Consider the following 19,359-nt stretch of genomic DNA (forward strand, 5'->3'; position numbering starts at 1 on the left):
TGCTTCTCGTTCACGGGAGAAACTGCAAATTGTTGCCTCCCTCGGAAACTTACGGTCCACGGGAAGTTGTTTGTGTCTCTGGTTATCTCGCACGATGCTGCCGCCGCTGTCGCTGGAACTGCTGTTCTGACGAGTGACATTTGCCGGGATCTTTGGCACAGAAACAGGTGCTGGAGTGGAAGGAGGAAGCGGGACAGGAACAGGAGCCGGTGTTGGAGGAGGTGACGGAGCAGATGGAGTGTCAGTTGGTCGGGGACCATACTCCATCCTTTGTTTCTATAAAGACAAATCATTAATTTGAAATGGCAAAATTATAAAGCCTAGGCTAGGAAACAGTATATACTTGACAGGACATTGCTGGCTATTTATTTGTAAACTCACCTGCAAATTCATAATAATTTGTGTGTGCGCACACCCTCTGATCTTTTATGATACAATGATGATTAAAAGTCATCTTTTAAATATTCTACATATTTGTTCAAATTCAAAATGTAAATTAAGAAGTCAAAAGATATATCAATAGCAAATAGTAGTATTAGTAATAGTAATAAATGTAAAAAAAAATAAAATCTGAACTTGGAATGACATAAGACCAGGGTAGGTCAAAAGATTATGATTATTTTATAATTTCCATCAATATTAACCTCTAATTACACTGGAAGTTTAAATGTCAGTAACATAAAGCATTACTTACTCCTTAGTTTTAAAGTATGCTAGATTAAATAATGTTTAATTATGCTGCTTCCACGTAGTTTGTTAAGAAAAAGGATAATATCTCAGCAGATAAAAGGACTATGTTTTAATATAAATAAATAATTTTAAAATGCTATTAATTTTTTCAAGTCATAACACTTTCTGAAAGGTGAATGTGTCAAAATACACAATAACTTTCAGTAATTTCTAAATCATAATTGTTAGGGTATTAGAAAACTGTCTCTTTGTATATTCCCTATTAAACTCCACAGAAGAGTTAAAACTTTAAACAAAATAATTTTAACTGATAGATAATTGCATTGTAACAAGTTCCAAATTCCCAAAAGGCAGCTTTTGGTTATTTTTTGGTTTTGGTGTTTTTTAGTAGAATCAAATATACAGAACAATGACTTACAATTTAGGTGAAATTTAGATACAGCACTAGCGCAATTTTAGTTATGCTAATATTCAAAATTAACAGGCCTTTTGGTAATCTGGTCCTTTGGTTAGAACAGTATTTACTTCTAATTCCTAAATTGGCCCAAATATAAGGTAACACTGATTTTAGAAGATGCCTCCCCAATTTCCACAGAGATGAAAAATATAAAAATACACAACACACACACCATTTTAAAATCAAATCATTACTCAAAAACAGAACAAACAAACAAAAACAACCAAAAATCACACCATCACTGTAGCTGTCTTCACAGCAAATGAGTAACACCTGTGGAAACCGGTATGGGAAGAAATCCTGGTTCTTCTCTGCTGTTTCTTTAAAAACTACCACTCGCCAGCCAGTGGGTGAAGAAAGTCGGAAAGGTATGAAGCAGGCCCGAGGAGAAGTGAAAGAAGGGTTTCTAATGATGTTAGATACTGAAGAGAGGACAGGAGGGGGAAGGGAAGAGGCAGGGAAGTAATAGAGGGTAAGATTCCTAAGTGCTCTCCAGGAAGTTAGATGGGCTAGAAACAGAGACTACTGACCCACTCAGCACTGGAGGCCTACAAACACTCCTAATATATTCAATAATAGACTTTTATTATTATTACTTCCCATAAAACAACTTTCCTATATTTGGGCCAATAAGATATTTAAAAACAACCAAAGTACAGCAAAGATCACCAAAATATCATACTTAGCACACACCAAAGTCATCTGATTAATGTATATGCAATGTTCCCGTGACAAAAATATCCTTTGCATATGTAATTTCATAAAAGGTTAGTGAATTCTCACATCCGGATCTCAAAAGTGTCCATTTATGTTATTGTTTTTAGAGCTTAAACAAACCAACAATGCCAGCAGCTCCGCACTCCATGATAGGATGCCAATTTTCCTGCATTCATAAAAACAAGAGCTGCCAGTGTTCTGCCATCCATCAATACAACTGTGAAAAATGGGGTATGTGCTGTGTGTGACTGTCACCACTGAGCCTCGAGACAGGCTCACCAAATCTTGTGCCTCATTCCTCTGGCATTGCTCTATCATGCAATTTTAGCTGCGTGACCTAAGAGAACAAGAGGCTTAAAACACACATATTTGATTAAAGGGAAACCATATGAAAACTTGTCACGAATTTACTTGCATATTTTCCCCTTTTCTTGGTCCTTTCTTCCTGCCTCATGTTTCCAACCCATGGAATGAAAGGGGGAGGCAAGTGTTTCCTCAAATCACTAGAACCTGCCCCGAAACAGCAACCAAGGCTTTTCCGGGGAAACCGATTCCTCATTCTTGGCACGGAGGAAGTGGAAGGTCAGTGTGGACTCCTGAAATCACTTTTCTGTGTCCCTCCCAGTCCTCCGCTCCCCTTCGCCTACCACCCTGTCACTGCTCCCCCCTTCATTATTTGTCTCTTGGTTATTTTTGGTTGGAGGTAGATCCAAATCGATGGCTCCTCAATATTATGGGAAGTCTTGGAGAGCAGAACTACACCCTGAACTTTCTTCTCCTGAACCGAGTGCTGAAGCTCTACATCCTGACCCCCCAAAATCCTGACTGAACTCTTTCTGGTTTGCCCAGGACTTTCCAAGTATTACACTGAAAATCCCACATCCTTAAAAGCCCTCAGCTGTAAGCAAACCGGCATGACTGGTCACCTTGATGGGGACCAACTTCTGTACAGGGACTGTCGCCCTTTGAACTCTTGCCTTTTATTTCCCAGAAATATATTTAAAGTTCTGTTTAAAACAAAATCTCTTTCTCTTTGTCTTCTGTTTCTCTGAAAGGAGTCAGAATTACTAGACCCCATGGCAAATGTACTTTCTTACTGATAATTAAGGTAGAATGAGTCACTTTTCTTTAGCCACTAAAGCTGAAATTCTCTAGGCTTAAAGAAAGTTATTCAGAGATAAGCTCTTGATTCATGCAAGATACTGCTTCAGAGGGGAAGTTATGCAAGCAAGCCTAACAAAGCCATTGAAATGGAACTGTTCTTAAAAATTTAACCTAACATTCTTCCTTTAAATTTGGTTTCTTTGGAATTCTGCAGTGGAGGGGGGGGGGAGGCACAGCTGGAACATTTGGAGGGTGTTAAGTCCAGAAATTGAATCCAAAATATGATATTAAAAAGAAGTGCCATGAGGGAACAAATGTGGGTTACCTCTGACAGCTCGCCAAGTAATTGCTATTAGGAAAATGGAGCAAATCACATCAAATGAGAAAATTAACACAGGAGATGGAACTAAAATAATATCAATTACAGTTCACATCAGATATCAGAACATATGAGCCAATTAGTTTTTGACAGTAAAATTACCTGCCCGCAAATCAACCAGTGAAGATGCTTGTAAATATATAATTAATTTCCATCATTCTTATCTAGCCGTGGAAACTAATTACATAGAATCATGCTACAGTATAAACACTATAGAGTATTTCAGTAACTATTTGTATATTAGAGTATTTTTAAAATATTAAGATGGGTTCATCTTACTCTTACAACTTATAAAGAATACAATTAAAGCCGATTAAATATAAGGCTAATTCCTCTTTAAAAGCTGACTTTACAAAAGGAAATATACATCAAGGTGTGTTTTAGTGAGCTTTAGGTTTAAGCTTGTAAGTGGTATAAATAAAATTTTATAATTTTGTACATGTGCATGTTTGTCAGGCATTACTATATACAAATAGTAACCATATAGGGTCATCTCTACCTACATAACATGTACAGAGCTATAGAGAGACAGCACGCAAGAGACAAGAGATGGAGAAGACTATTCAAATTGTTACAAGAAATCTTGGGAAAATGTCAACACGTAAGGTAGAGGAAGAGTAAGCATCCTTATCTAAAAACCGTGCCTCTAATTAATAGATGAATAGAATGTTCTGACATTAATTTTTAAAAACACACTTTTGGGGGGTTAAAAAAAACCCTTTTTACTATGAAAAATTTTAAAAATATACTAATATAAAATATATAGTACATCATATAGTATAGTACACCATATATTGTGATGAATACTCATTGCCAACATTTTGTCAATCTGTTTTTATCTATCCCCCTCCTTTTCTTTTACTGCTAGGCTATTTTAAAGAAAATATTTGAGGGGCAACTGGGTGGCTCAGTCACCAAGCGTCTGCCTTCGGCTCAGGTCCTGATCCCAGGGTCCAGAGACGGAGCCCCGCATTAGGCTCCCAGCTTGGCGGGAAGCCTGCTTCTCCTCTTCCACTCCCCCCACTCATATTCCCTCTCTCACTGTGTCTCTCTCTGTCAAATGAAAAACAGAATCTTTGACATCAATTAATTTCAGTTGTATGTATTTTGGTATGGATCACTGAGAAGGTAATTTTTTTTTACATGACCTACTTTTTTAAAAACACATTTTAAAGAACTGAATGAATATTATCAGGAAATTGGTCTGCTGGAATGAACATGGAAACATCTTTAGTAAAATGGTCCCTGTCTGTCCAGCTGTATCTGAATTTCCAGACTGAGCTTGAAAAACAGAGCAATCATAACATGGGGTGAAGTTAGTGCCGCTAGTGGTTTAAAAGTCGCCCACAGAAAATATTTCCATTTCTAATTTAGGGCTACTTAAACATGGATAGAGAAAAATACCAAAGGTTTATATCTAGACCGGATTGTGGAGATCATGAAAGTTGTCGACCCCCTCCACGTCACAGCTGAGCAAACCGGGGCACAGAAAAATAAAATGTTTTCTTTAAGGCCACACAGCTCACCAGTGACAGAACCCAGGACCAGAATCCTGGACTATCAATACCTAGATTGGGGCTTTTTTCCATATTATCACAGTATCCCTTGCTAGGAAACAGAGAAGACAAGAAGCTTTCTGTTCAATTCACAGGACCATAATGACCAGATAATCATAATTATTTGCCCCTTTGTAGAGTAAGAGTATTTATAATAATAATAAGCATGTAGACTTAATAATAATAAACAATAAATGAAAGACTTCTTTAGTCCAGGCGTTGAGTACACCAGCAATAATAGCAGGGAGGGGTTAGTTTCTGCTTCCCTACAGCTGAGAACCTACATGGGCAAAAAGGTAACTCTAGCAGCTCAACAGTCACAGTGCCAGAGGTCTGGGAATCAAGTCAAAAGAATTATCAGGAAACTTTACGTGGCAACTAGACTCCACATGGGGAGAAAGCACCCTGGATATCGATCTGTTGCCCAGCTAAAATACAACAAAGTCCTAGAATGCTCTACAACAAAAATGTTACCAACAGGTATGTCATTTATCTCCATTTCTCCATAATCTCTCATAAGCACCTACTTCCTTTTCCCTGTTCACTAAACATTCACTAAAGATTCACTAAATCTTTTTAATGTACCATATCTTTCATAAATTCTTCATTACCTCCCTCCTTTTCATTTTTAAAATTTTGTGGAACCCATGGGGGAAACACATTTGGTGGGAATGGCAGTCTTTACAGAGCTGTTAAAAATCACTCCAAATGTGAGGATATTAAATAACCTAGACGCTCGGGGACTTCAGGTGGCAATTCAACACCTACTGGCTTCTATTGCCAGGTACTAGCATCCCTGCTATCAGAAGAGAATCTCCAACCCAAAGTGTGTGAACAAAGGCAAGTGCTGCCCTTGTGGCCCCCGACCCCCACCCCGGGGGACAGCCATGAGTCTTCACAGGACACACGGGGGTATAAAAAAGGAAGAGTCACAACTGTGCATTTCCACCAAGTTGGTGACTTGTCAATGCTACATGGAACAATTTACAGGTAATTCCCTTATTCCCACCACTCACAAAATGTCTAGTTTCTAAGTAAACTCTGTAACTTGGATTATTTTCCTAAATGATGAAAAAAAAAAAAAAGGAAGAATTGATGAAATCCAAGGAATTGATGGGTAAGGCAGAAATCCCATTCTGAGGATGGTAACTATCAGAATAACTTTTATAACAGTACAATGTATGGTAAAACTATTCGGAGAAAATGTCCCTGAAGCATTCATGTAGTGAGAACCATATGTATATACAAAATGAGAATATAATCTTTTCTAAGCCTGATTCCCCACGGGCTCTGAATCCAGAGTTGTAGGTCCCAGTCCTGGCTTCACGCAGCTGTGTAACTGTGGGTGACTTACTTTTCCATGCCTCGGTTTCTTCATACATAAAATGTACCTAACTTCATTAGATTTGTGGTGGGAATTCAATGAATGAGTATTTGTGAAGTCCTTAAACAATGCCTGGCCCACAGCATGAACACTGACCCCTGGCACGCTCTGCTTTGGAGGTAATACTATTACCTCCAGTAACGAAGCAATTAACCACTACGTATCTTTCTGCAGCCCAGTCCAGGTTTCTAAAATGTTTTTGCAAGAAGTAGTTTCTTTAAATTCCTTCCAAATTTGATCTCAATGAATAGAAGATACCAGGGGAAAAGTATGTCATCCATTTCTAAGGAGAGGGTCACTGCTCGTCATACTCCAAGCACAAAGGAGCAAAGCTGTGACAGACGGGTTGGAGGTTCTGATTCCAGACAGTAAGCTTTTATGGAAGATCTGCTCAGTGCTAGGCTTTCTGTCTTCCTTTTCATCAAATGCAAGATGCTGGTGCTCAATAAATATTTGGGAGGTGAATGAACAAAAAGATGAGTAAGACACAGAATTGCTTTTGGTTTGTTTATAATCCAGTGGAGTTCTCAAAGGCTAGGGAGTTAGATCACTGGAATCGACATAGATAATGTGGGACCTTTATTATCATTTTGAAATAAGCCACGGAGTTTTTCTTTAGATATTGTAGATAAAGGTAACAGATTGGCATATATTTCCAAGGATGTCCTTCTTTTCCAGCTTACTTTATCTAGTCATTGTGTGCTTGTTACAAATGCTTTGAAAAACAGGAATTCTTTTAGAGTAGGATTTATGCCAGATAGCAGATTGTCAAACCTACTTATTAAAATTTTACAAGATTTTGGCGGTTTTGTTGGGCTCAGCCCAAAGTTTTCAGGAGCTGTTAAAAAATAAACTGTTTTTAATAAAACCTTTAAAAGTAGGGCTCTTAACCTAAACACACACATACACACACAGCTTCTATAATGTTTCCACATACATTTCACTGTATTCAGAGTTGCATCCAGAAATTTTTAGAAGACAGTCAAATAGTTTTGAAAAGTTTAAAAGGAAACAGCCCAAACAGGCAATATCCACACATTTCTATTTACATAAAGTAGCAAAACAAACTCCTGAAACTTGTGAGCACTTAAAAAATTTCTTGGTTGTGCCAAGGTTGATGAAAATATAAGACGAGGCTCTGTTCAAGGAAAGAAGGATAGAGTTCATGTTCTCAGAAAGTACTCTCCTTACCTTGGATGTGTATTAATAGTTTTGCTTCAGTTTTAAACAGAAGCAATCATTAAACAGAAATGTCAACTGATGGCTCAGGCCAAGGGTCAGAATTGAAGATAAAGATAAGACTGTACATAAATAGATGAAGGAGAAGAGGTTAAATTCACTAGGAAATCTCGGATGGGAAAAAATACTTCTAATTGATATTATTTGCAAGTTTTAGGTCTGTATTGGATTTGCTTATTCTTAGCAACTATGTGCACACACACACACACATACACCAAACTTGAATAACTGTTTTTAACTCTAAAATATAAATCTTGGCTCCACTCATAGAGAGGCATCTAGCGATAGCCTCTCTGAACAGTGTTTGTTATTGCTTCTCACAAGTTAATTGCTAAAAATATTCCATAAGTTCAAAGAATATATACTCTATACCATTTTAGGCATATATTTCAAGCATATACTCTTTAATATTGTTGAAGGCATTTGGTCTAAATCTCTACAGGAAAGAATGTAAACGACATCATTTATAAACCAGGCAGGAGCCTATGTCACGTCAGGTAACCACATCTCAAAATCAGAAAAGAAGTTAGGAAACAAAAAGGTATTCAGACGGAGTTAGAAAATTCACTTCAAAAATCCACAGGGAATGGAGTAGACCATACCTTGAATAACTCAAACTCCTTCTTTGGCATCAACAGCTAATGACAAATGATGAACATAAATTAAGTACATGATACATCCGCACATCCAACCAAATAAAACAAGCGAACAGAATTCCCACTGCCATCACTGTAAGGTATCAAGATACATAAATTGTACATAAATTTATTTTAAAATTTGCTTGACTCTTGGATTCTAATAAGGCTGAGGGTCACTCCAGGTAAGTAGAGGACTGGTACTCCACTTGAATGCTATGAGAAGCTAAAAGTAACTTAATGAATGGTCATGACAGTAGGAGTATGATCACAAGTCTAGGTTTGGTCAATCTGTATCTTACTAAGCGTAGACCTGGCACGAAAATGAACTATTTCACTGAATATTTATTCTATGTTGCTTCTACTCATACTTATGACATTATTATGGGGTCATTTGTGGTCTTTTGCTCAAGATTCTGAAAATTAAAATTTTCCTGGGGGCACAGTATAGAAGCCACCACAGGTTCAAAGCTATACATGAGATGTTCCCTCCATTCTGCCTCTGCTAGCAGACCCGACTCTAGAGATCCTGTCATAGGTCAAAAATCCCAAGGGTTTAATAGTGAGTGAGTTCAGATATCAGGGTGAATGGGATAACCAGGGTCACCAAAGTCCTGAAACTGTGGCATATCACTCAAAACTTATTTATGATCAAGGAGAGACAACCTGCTACCCTATATCTTAAGTATATTTTAATCATAAAATCAAGACAGGAAAAATATTACAGTTCAAAGGAATACTCATGTGCTAGTGTAAGGTGAGAAGGGTGAAAGTTCAAGGTTAGTCAGGGATGGAACACTTAAGAGAATGGGGCAAAGGATGGTGAAAATGAGTTGCTGGACACTCCAGCCACTGTCACAGCGCCACCCTCTATCAAGAGGAAGCCACTGGATGGGAAGGCTCTGGGCAAGAGTGAAGAGGCAGAAATACTACTTATCCACATATCAGAAGCATTGTAGGATGGGGGAAAAATAGCATTCAGAGAAGCAACATTTACTGGTAAACATTTTGAGCAACTTTCTGAAGAAATACATCAGAAAAAACATATATATAATTCTTCCCTATATCCGTAACCATTGCCCCTCAATTACCCTAGGAAAAAAAACTATACAAATTGTACAACAAATTAAATCTCAAAATAATTAATACACAAAAGGTATTTAAACCCCATGGAAAAGTGATGAATTTGAAAATTTAAAAAAATTAAATTTAGCCAAAATGTCATAAATACCTGTATGGTATGCGTGTAAGGTGGATCAGCACGCCCTAATCCTGATTCTGGAGGTCTCACAATATCCAAAATGTTATTTGGCACAAATCCAGAGTCTCCACTTGCATTTCGAACTTTCCACCACTGCTTTCTATCATCAAGGATCTGTCATCACGCAAAAAGATAGAGACATCATTCCATACCAAAACCAATCTATGAAAGAAATTCAATTTTTATTCCTTAGAACAAGAAGCTCTTTTCACTTATAATAAACTGGCTTACTATCAACATATTGCGGGCTGAATGATTCCCAGGAGTTACACTAATAATTATAATCACTAGTACAGGACAGGCATGGAACCACCACTATCATGAATATACCTGAGGTTCTCATTACCTGCCAAGAATTTTTAACTATTGGCATTATTGGAAGTACTTATAGATGATGAAGATGACTTGCTTGGAGAGGCCTATGTCCTTTGAATAGGAAGGAACAGTATGAAAACCATTATTTTTCACAAAAACTATGTGACTATCTGACATTATTTACCACAGAAGAGGAACTCTCCATTATGACCTAAGAAAGAGATTTGGAAGTCATAGTAAATTACTCCCAGGATCATTAGCTTACTCACTGATGGGTATATTTGTGCAAGGGTACTAGGACAGGAAGAAAAAAAATGTGTTCTTATTAAAATATTATGATGCATCTATATAACTAGCATCGGTTACAAAATGCATAAAGCCCAGAAGAAGAAAGAGGACAAAGTAAGCCAAGAAATCCAATCTCTGTCCTCCACATCCCCATCTCTGTCCTCCACCCCCTCCCCCAGAAAAACCCAATGAACAGAAAATAAGAAAAAGCAGCTCCCCCTCCTAGTTAGATATAGGCATCTATAATATACCTATATCCTTGATAAAATAACACTGTTTTAAGAATAATTTCTTGATCTCGTCATTTCTTTGAGGAAGGTTTAGATATATACCACATACAATAAATCCATTTTATTAAGAGTATTAAAAAAGTACAATTCTATTACCTCTAAAATATCATCCTTTAGAACAGAGAGCTCACTGTTGTTCCTTGCCACAAAGTCATACTTGGATTTGGCATATTTCTTGGGTTGTGCTTTGAGTGGTTCATAATTTCTATAAAAAGAAAGAGAAAATATCATTCAGCTAGCTCTTCCTATAGGCTGAAAACAGAAGTAAAACATCAGGGCAAGCTAATTCCTACCAGAAAACATCCTGACAAATTATTTCTATAGCAGTTTAGTTGATCACATTACATAGAATACGAGAACTAAGTAAAAAAAAAACAAAAACTTTGAAGTCCGTCTATTAAAATGAGCAAACTATGCCTACAGCAGAAATAAATAATGCAAAATCACAAGGTTAGTGGGTACTAAGGCGAATCTAGAATGCAAATCTATGAATTCTTTGTCCATTAAATATACTGGGGTATTGCTTTGTTAATTAGCATCTCTACCATGGAAGAACTACGACAAAGATCAATGTTAGCATTTTTTATAAAATTAAAGAAGACGGAACATAATTTCCATAGTGGTAATTTAAATTATATGTTGATTTCAGTAATTCAAGCAATGTCTTCAATTCATATTAAAAAATTATGACTAAGTGTCAATTTTTAGGAAAGCTTTGTCCAGTTCCTAAATTGCAAGGGAAGGTATAGATTAAGTACAAGATTAATAACACATCCTAGTTAATTAATTAATTCCTTACAAACTTATTTTAATAGTAAAATTTTAACAGGTTCAAGAGTCATATGTTTTTTTAAAAAAGAAAACTTCCTTAAAGAACCACATAGTTCCTTCAATCATTAAATGATCATAAATAGATTTAACATAATTTAAAAAATACTTCTATACATAATACAATAAAACTTGGCTATTATAAGTTTATTCATTTCAATAATCAAATAACTGGTTTTTTTTTTTATTAATTTTACTCCCTGTTCTCCTTCACTATCTTTCCAAATTTCCTTACTCATTTCTACAAGAGAAAGAGCAGAAAGGAACTAAAGATGTTTGTTCATCGTTCCGTCAAGTGGCCTACCAGGGTCCTCTGGAATCACCGCATGGTCAGCATTATAATTGTGGACACAATGTATCCTGTGGTCACAGGTAATCTGCAACCTCTTAGCAACTCCCGAAGAGTTAAGGTACAATGAAAAAGATGGCCCCTATGCTATGCTACCAATTGGCCATTTTTGATTTATAAAAAAATAGTAAAAAGGGAGAAAAGTAACATTATAGCCAAATAATTATTGTATAATAATAATAACTTAAAAACAGTTCCATGGGCTTTCCACCCCTATTCCCTAGTTTATATGTTTACATTCTACTTAGATTTCATTTGGGGGAAAAAAAATTCAACTACTTCAAAAGTCAGAAAAGCAGTAATTTCAGTTTCCTATCTCTCTTCCCTCAAGTTCTGCCCTTCCATGATCTAGAAAACAATCACTGTTAATAACAGAGTTGAATAATCTAGAAAACAATCACTGTTAATAATAGAGTTGAGTACACTGTAACAAAGGGTAGAGTAACTCGCTGCCACTGTGTAACTGAACCAGCCAGTTAAAAAGAAAATTTTGCTGTAGTTCTTGAAATCTTTGTGATCCTGAGTGTCTCAGAGGTGACTGCACTTTGTAAATTGCTTTAGAATGTACAAATCTTCATGGTTCAGTTTCTCGTCCTCTACAGATTAAACGTAGCTATGATATGGACCACAGTAATCAATCTGAAAATCCTATTTTGGAATTTTTCAGATATATGAAATTTTTTAAGAGATCTATACTATATCAAAACATATGGTTTTGAAGTAATAAATATGCACTTGAGCCTGGTGGTGGGTCTTAAGGAGCACAGATTGCATGGAGCACCAGGTGTGGTGCATAAACAATGAATTTTGGAACACTGAAAAAATAAAATAAAATAAAATACTTTTAAAATGCACTTGATAGAGAGCAGACGTGGAGTTGGCAATGATCAGAGACATCTCTAAAATGGAAACTGCTTTTGGATAGCAGTAAACTATAATCCCTAGGTGGTGAGGGCTCTATATTCAATAGGCAGTTTACCTAATGGCATGGTAAGTTTCACAGAAGAGTGACTATACTTCACGTCACATTTACTGCCTTTCAGGCATGTAACAGAATTTACGGTAATAAAAATAATTATAAAAGCAAATTTCAAAAAAGGAAAAAGAAAATATTAGGATGAGTAATAGGTTAGGGCGCCTGGGTGGCTCAGTGGGTTAAGCCGCTGCCTTCGGCTCAGGTCATGATCTCAGGGTCCTGGGATCGAGTCCCGCATCGGGCTCTCTGTTCAGCAGGGAGCCTGCTTCCTCCTCTCTCTCTCTCTCTGCCTGCCTCTCTGCCTACTTGTGATTTCTCTGTCAAATAAATAAATAAAATCTTTAAAAAAAAAAAAAAAAAAAAAAAAAAAGGATGAGTAATAGGTTAGCCAAAAAGAATTTCAATGAAATAATTTTCAAACTTCTGAAAATAATGTTCATGTGTTATTTACTAAAAATTAAATCTACAATTAAAACTTATTTCGTATGTTGTATTTTCAAAATGTATTATTCATTGCTGATACTCATTGCTGACTTTATACTCAATATAATATGTTACAGGTGTCCTTAGAGTAATATCTGTGTAATTTCCACACCAGTTATTTAATATTACCTATTATCATTCCTAACAAAAATCACACATTTTAGATCCCATCTTCTTTAGATTCTATTAAGAAAAAAGAATAATGAGAAGAAGGAAAGGGACTGTAACACTAATAGTGAGTGAGGCTTTGAGGTAGGAAGGTAGCTGGGCAAATTCTCTATCCTACTTCCTCTGAATGACCATGCTCCCGCATGTTTTTCACTTCCTTTTCTTTCCTTTTTGTAGAGGGGTTGGTCAATCTCATTTGCACAGGTTGGAAAACAAGACCGAAGAGGTAAACCTACTCCAAAGTGCCTTTATTTCTCCCCCATCTCCAATCTCCATCTCTGCCCACACTGAATTTTTTTCAAGAGTGAAACTATGGGAAAATAAATGAAATATAAAACTGGAAAGTGAAAATACAATCTAATAAGATGAAATAGCAAGAATGGCAAATAAAGCACTGAGTCCTTCTAAATATTTAGTTTATACTTAGAAACAGCTCTATCTACAGGAAGGTTTGTTTTTGTTGGGGGAAGAGAAAGATGGAAATCATTTCCTTTAAAAGTTACAGAGCTAGAAGGATCCTTAGAGACCATCTGGTATAAACTAATGGGGAGTTTCAAAACAATTCTTTCTTCTTAATTCACAGATTTTGTCAGAGCATCTTTTTAAAAAGGGGAAGACATCCAAAGGCACTACACTAAATTAGAGTTATAGGCTGGAGGTTTTCCAGTAAGAATTATAGACTAGAGGCTGTGTTTATCAAAGCCGATTCTATAAAGGAACAACTGAAACTTCATTAAACAATTAACAGATGGAAAGTTTAAAGAAGTTGTGAACAATGCGGACGCTGGGACCTCTATTTGCACTAAATGAGAGACAGGTATCTGTCTCTTCAAGTGGTGCCCATGAAATGTTACCTATCTACGTGGCGATTAGGAGTTGGCTTAAAAGCCACAGCTGCTTCCCCTTGGTCCAGATGGGGCCCTCTTGTGTACATGTTATTGAACGCATACCCATCTGCTGGAGGATACTCTGACACACCGGACTGCTGAAAGACAAAGGAAAAGAGATTAAAGAGTCACTAAGACTATTGGAATGACAACTAATATTAGTCAACAAAATCCTCCACTACATTGTTATGTTTCTCATTTTTAAGTATTTGACCATTATTAACAAGTTATGAAATGGGGGTGATATACTTTTGTCAAAGACCTATTTATAATAGGAAAAGTCTTTAGTATAAAAATTCTGAAAATAAGTGGGTATACAAACGATAAATTCTCTCCTCGGGAACTTTAGTAATAGATGGTTTTGGTAGTAGGTGGACTTTAACAGTTTACATAAAATAAAGCTGGTTTAAAAACAACAATAAAACTCTGCCGACTCGCTCTCTATGTTTAAGAAACAGACCCTTACCACTCTAGCAAAGTAAATAATATCACATGAAAATCATTTAAACTCTGTGTATTAAAATCACACTACAATCTCATTTTTTAAAGGTACACAGATACTTTTTTTTTTTTTTAACTTTAAAAAAAAATGGCAGCCACTTTTACCAGATTTACTATTGAGGGAAATACAGAAAGACAGAAGAAAATACAGAAAGACAGAAACACATTGATCTTAACATTCAATACAGGATCAGACAATGCTGAAGTAATTCCTTTTTGTAGTTAACCAAATTTCAACATGAGCCCACTGGGAGCTACCAGGAGGGGGAACTGAGGTCTATGGGCCTCAGTGAGCACCATGGTTTCAAAGCTATGGGGAAAAAACAAAGAAACAAAGATTAAAAAAAAAAATCATGTAAAGACAGTAGCCGTTTCTTTATGTGAAATGAAGTATGGAGAAGGCACAACAGACCATGAAGTACTGGAAGTCCTTGGCTATTTAAATTGCTTGTGAACTCATTGGGGCAAAATATCTGAAACTGGAAATGTTTTAGAAAAGTCTTAGATACATGTTTACCATAGTTCATCCTAATGACAGAGTTGGCAGGGGTATAGATGTGTTTAAACACAGATGTGTAGGTAAGTTTTCTCCAATGGGCTAGTGTGACTGTCAAAACACCCACACTATATTACTCCTTTAGAACAGGCTTAACACATAAATACAAAGAAACAATTTTCACCATTTAAATACCTTGGTTTAAACCATCAACAAAATGAAAAAGCAACTATGGAATGGGAGAAAATATTTGCAAATCATGTATCTGATAAGGACTAAAAATCCAAAATATATAAAGAACTCATATAGCTCAAGAGAAAACAAACAAATAAACAAAAAACCCAATCCAGTCAAAAAATGGGCAGAGCAACTGAACAGCCACCTTTCCAGAGAAGGTGGACAATGGACAATGGGTTCATGAAAAGGTGCTCAACATCACTAATCATCAAGGAACTGTAATCAAAGTCACCATGAGACGTCACCTCACACCTGTTGGGATGGCTATCATCTAAAAGACAAGATAAAACAAGTGTGGGTGAGGATGTGGGGGGAAAAGGAAACGCATGTACACTGTATTAAAAAATAATAAATTTAAAAAAGAAAACAGTATGGAGGTTCCTCAAAAAATCAGAACTAGAACTACCATACTATTCCACAGACTCGCTAGTGGGTGTAATACTAAAGGAAATGAATTTAGGATCTTGAGGAGATATCTTCATCTCCATGTTCACTGCGGCTTTGCTCACAATATGGAAACAACCTAAGCGCCCATCAACAGATGAATGGGTAAAGATACAGTATTAATATATAATGAAATATTATTCAGCTATGAGAAAGAACCAAATCATGTTATTTACAACAACACAGATGAACTTTGAAAGCATTCTGCTAGGTGAAATAAGCCAATCAGGAAAAGAAAAATACTGCATGGTATCACTTATATGTGAAATTTTAAAAAATGTTAAAAAGCTGAACTCATAGAAACAGAGTAGAAAAGCAGTTGCCAAGGGCTGGGGGAAATTGGGAGCAGTTGGTAAAAAGGTACAAACTTTCAGCTATAAATGAATAAGGTCTGAGGATCTAATGTGAAATGGTGAAGATAGCTGATAACACTATATTGTGCAATTACAATTACAATTTGCTAGCAGAACTTCAATGTGCTTACCAAAAGAAAAACAGATAAATATGTGAGGCGACAGATGTGTCAGAGCGCTAACTAACTAGATGGGTGGTGGGGGGGGGATTCTTTCACAGTGCCTTACAAATCACCAGATGAACACCTTAAATATCTCATGATTTTGTCAATTATACCTCAATAAAGCTGAAATTAAAAATGACAAATAAGTAGCTTAATTAATTCAGTTTCTCACTTCCCTAGTTGAGAGGAGAGGCCCTGGATGGTTAGCAATGTTTTATAGACGGGGGGAGTGCAAGAACCTGTCAGAATCACCCTCACCTTTGGCTAACTCTGAACAGAAGAGAATGTGGTCAGTCAGCATGAGATCACCAGGTCCTGAGAGTGACCGGAATTATTGCAAGGGAGGAGAGGAATGATGCCGAGTGACTAACTGTGATGACTACACGAGCTTGTTTAGGTCTGCTGCTCCTTCAGAGGAAGGAAAGAAGTTGAGTATTGCCACTAATGTTTGACACACCATGTCACCTATGTCTTTCGATTCTACACAAAACCACCAGATCCTGAATCATCCAGGTCTTATCCTGAGTGTATTTATTTTAGTAGCAATAAAGTATAATAAAGCTCCTCTTCTGGGGATGACTGCATTTTTTTAATGCATTTTAAATCACCATTAGTTGGTCTCTCTTCCAACAAATTCTTAAGGCATAAAAATCCCCCTAAAACAGCTAGCAGGCGCTTTTCATTTCATTTTTTGAAACCTCTGAATAAGTACTTAGGCCATAAAATGGAAAATAGTTTACAACAGGAAAGTGATAACTCATTTCTAGGAAAGATTCTCAATAATTCTTTCTTTAAAATTACTTCTTCGGTGAGGGTAGACAACTTCTACATTGGAAGCCCAGAACACGTTACTCACTCTTTAAATACGTCAGTTTTTGAAAAAGAATGTTCGAAAGTGAATTTCTGAGGCAATACATTATTAAGTGAATGTATTTTCCCATTTAAGATATAGGACTGTAAGCTAGAAATTTCTGTGATTTCAAAATAGTTGGCTGTAACTATAGCAACAAGTGTGTCATAATTTCATGTTCAATTACACCTTTTTTTTCCTTTAGAAAAGCTGCCCTCTATGAGGAAAGGAAATCCACAGTGATGAGGTCTGAACTATAAAATCCACAGTGCTAATGTCCAGAGAGGGACTGCCAACCAGTGCAAAGGCTGTGAGGTCATCTTCTTAATCACTTGGAAGAAACAGCAGTTAGAGACTCTACCCTTCGATGAGCCAGAGGAAAAAGCAATTATGTTAAAAAAATATATATACCTTCAAAGCAGTACATTTGTTTTATTTCTAAAGTTTCAAAATCTAACAAATCTTCTATAATATTATGGTTACAGTCCAAGGGACTGATTTTTAAAAATTTAACTTATGTGCTTTTCCTTAAAAGTGAAGATTTACTCTGGTTTGTTAATCATTCCTTCATATTATGTTTGCCTTATTACAAATACCCACAGCATGCTGAGAAAATTAAACTATGGAATTAAATAAAGGAAATGAGCCAGACTTCAAAGAGGATCTAGTCATCATTTACTATTTCTTCTCCAAACTAGACCTCATTCATCTAATTCCTTGGGTTCTGATCCTTCTATTTGGTTTCATTCGGCTTTAAGCAATGTTTGATTTTCTTTTCTGACAGGACAAGAAGAGTCACAGGAAAATCATTTTTAAGAAACGTGCAGAGAAAACTTACCTAATTTCAATGCCTCAATTTGCTCCCCATGTAGGTTATACTCTAAAGTTTACTAAAATACTTAAAAGGCACAATAAATTTTGTGATCTCCTCAGGGTGTGTTAGTGTTATAAATGATCATTTGAGCCTAGGGACTGAGTCCAGAAGAAACTCTGGCTTTCTAGAGCCAGGCAGAGGTTTCAGAATTTAGAACTAGGGGGAAGGAAGGAGGGAAAGAGGGAAGTCAGGAAGCAGGAAAGAAATGGGACATTTGGGAAAGAGCTGCTTGGGACAGGCTTCAGGGACCTAGGTTCAGGGAGCTGTATTAAGCATCTGACGATGGAGAGAAAAAACAGAAAGAACAAGCTGAGCAGCAGTCAGGCAATTTTCTACAAGGGGAGAAAGCAGGCACTCAAAAATTGAGACGGGATCACCGGGCTCAGGGAACAGCAGCAGGTGGGTAGGGGTGAGAGCTAACAGGATTCTAAGGCTGGCATTAGGCTTCACAGGGAAACAAAACAACTGTCACAGCAATGACAGAGAAGTGAGAGGTAACCAATGGCAGCCAGATAGATTATTCATTAGTTCTAGAACAATCTTCAGATCAATGAGAACTCACAATCAGAATTACAAGAGAATCCACGTTATTACACGCTCTTAAAAAAGTGGTGCTAGAAAATTACCTCTGTGGATAATCTTTTCGTCTCCTGTTTGCGCTGATGTTCTGCTACATTTGCCACAGACTCGGCCAGCTGATAAAGATCTTGTTCCATTGGGGCTCCCATGAAGTTCAGCATGGGGGGCTCCCAACCATTGCGGAACCGTGGGACATATGGTGGGATGAACTGCTCTTTTGGCCACTCTGCTCTGTAGAGGAACATTAAGGCACAAAATTAAGAAATGTATCTATGTTCAAAATTACTTTCAACAAAGTTAGCCACAAAAAACAAAAACATGGCAACAAACAAAAACAAAGCATACCTAATCTGCCCTCTCTCCACTCAAAAAGGGAAAATGGACATGCTTATAATAGTCTGTAATGCCAACGAAAGGAAAGAGATTGAATTCTGCTTCATGATCTGTTTTCAGTACACTGCCTCAATTCTCCATTAACTCAATTTTGTAACATGGATACAGGTTTTGAAAATTTGGAAAGGGAGCATGAGGCTAGAAGTGTTAAAAGTATTTAGAACATGAACTTCTCTGGTATCTAAAGTAGTTTCAGATTCTCCTTCTCTTCCCTCCCTCCCAACGGTATGAATGCTCCTGGTATCAGATATATCTTTCAAAAGAGAAAACAACAGAGAATGTTCTTAACATTTATGATTTTTTAAGTTATAAAGTCCCCTAAATGAAACATTACCAATTTTATAAATTAAATTTATCAGTGAGCCATTAATCAGTAAAATCAAGTTAGGACTAATCTGAAATTGCAATCATTGCCCATTCATTATTTAATGACTCTAAGTGAGGCTTATTTCTACAAGCTCC

At 36.6% G+C, this 19,359-nt stretch overlaps 1 protein-coding gene across 6 annotated transcripts in view; it reads right to left on the minus strand.

The window, feature by feature from the left end:
- EPS8 (epidermal growth factor receptor pathway substrate 8) overlaps positions 1-19,359 on the minus strand; it is a 182,212-nt gene that overhangs the window by 11,118 nt on the left and 151,735 nt on the right. For 5 of the 6 annotated variants that reach the window (XM_032347430.1, XM_032347429.1, XM_032347432.1 and 2 more), the window contains 5 exons: positions 18,552-18,735; positions 13,974-14,104; positions 10,412-10,520; positions 9,393-9,536; positions 54-276 (listed from right to left, as the gene is read on the minus strand). In XM_032347430.1, coding sequence (XP_032203321.1) covers positions 54-276; positions 9,393-9,536; positions 10,412-10,520; positions 13,974-14,104; positions 18,552-18,735 — 791 coding nt within the window. The remainder of the gene's footprint in view (positions 1-53; positions 277-9,392; positions 9,537-10,411; positions 10,521-13,973; positions 14,105-18,551; positions 18,736-19,359) is intronic. The other variant, XM_032347428.1, reaches the window with a different exon arrangement.

The sequence above is a fragment of the Mustela erminea genome, chromosome 6 (genome assembly GCF_009829155.1).
Source record: "Mustela erminea isolate mMusErm1 chromosome 6, mMusErm1.Pri, whole genome shotgun sequence".
Lineage (NCBI taxonomy): Eukaryota > Metazoa > Chordata > Mammalia > Carnivora > Mustelidae > Mustela > Mustela erminea.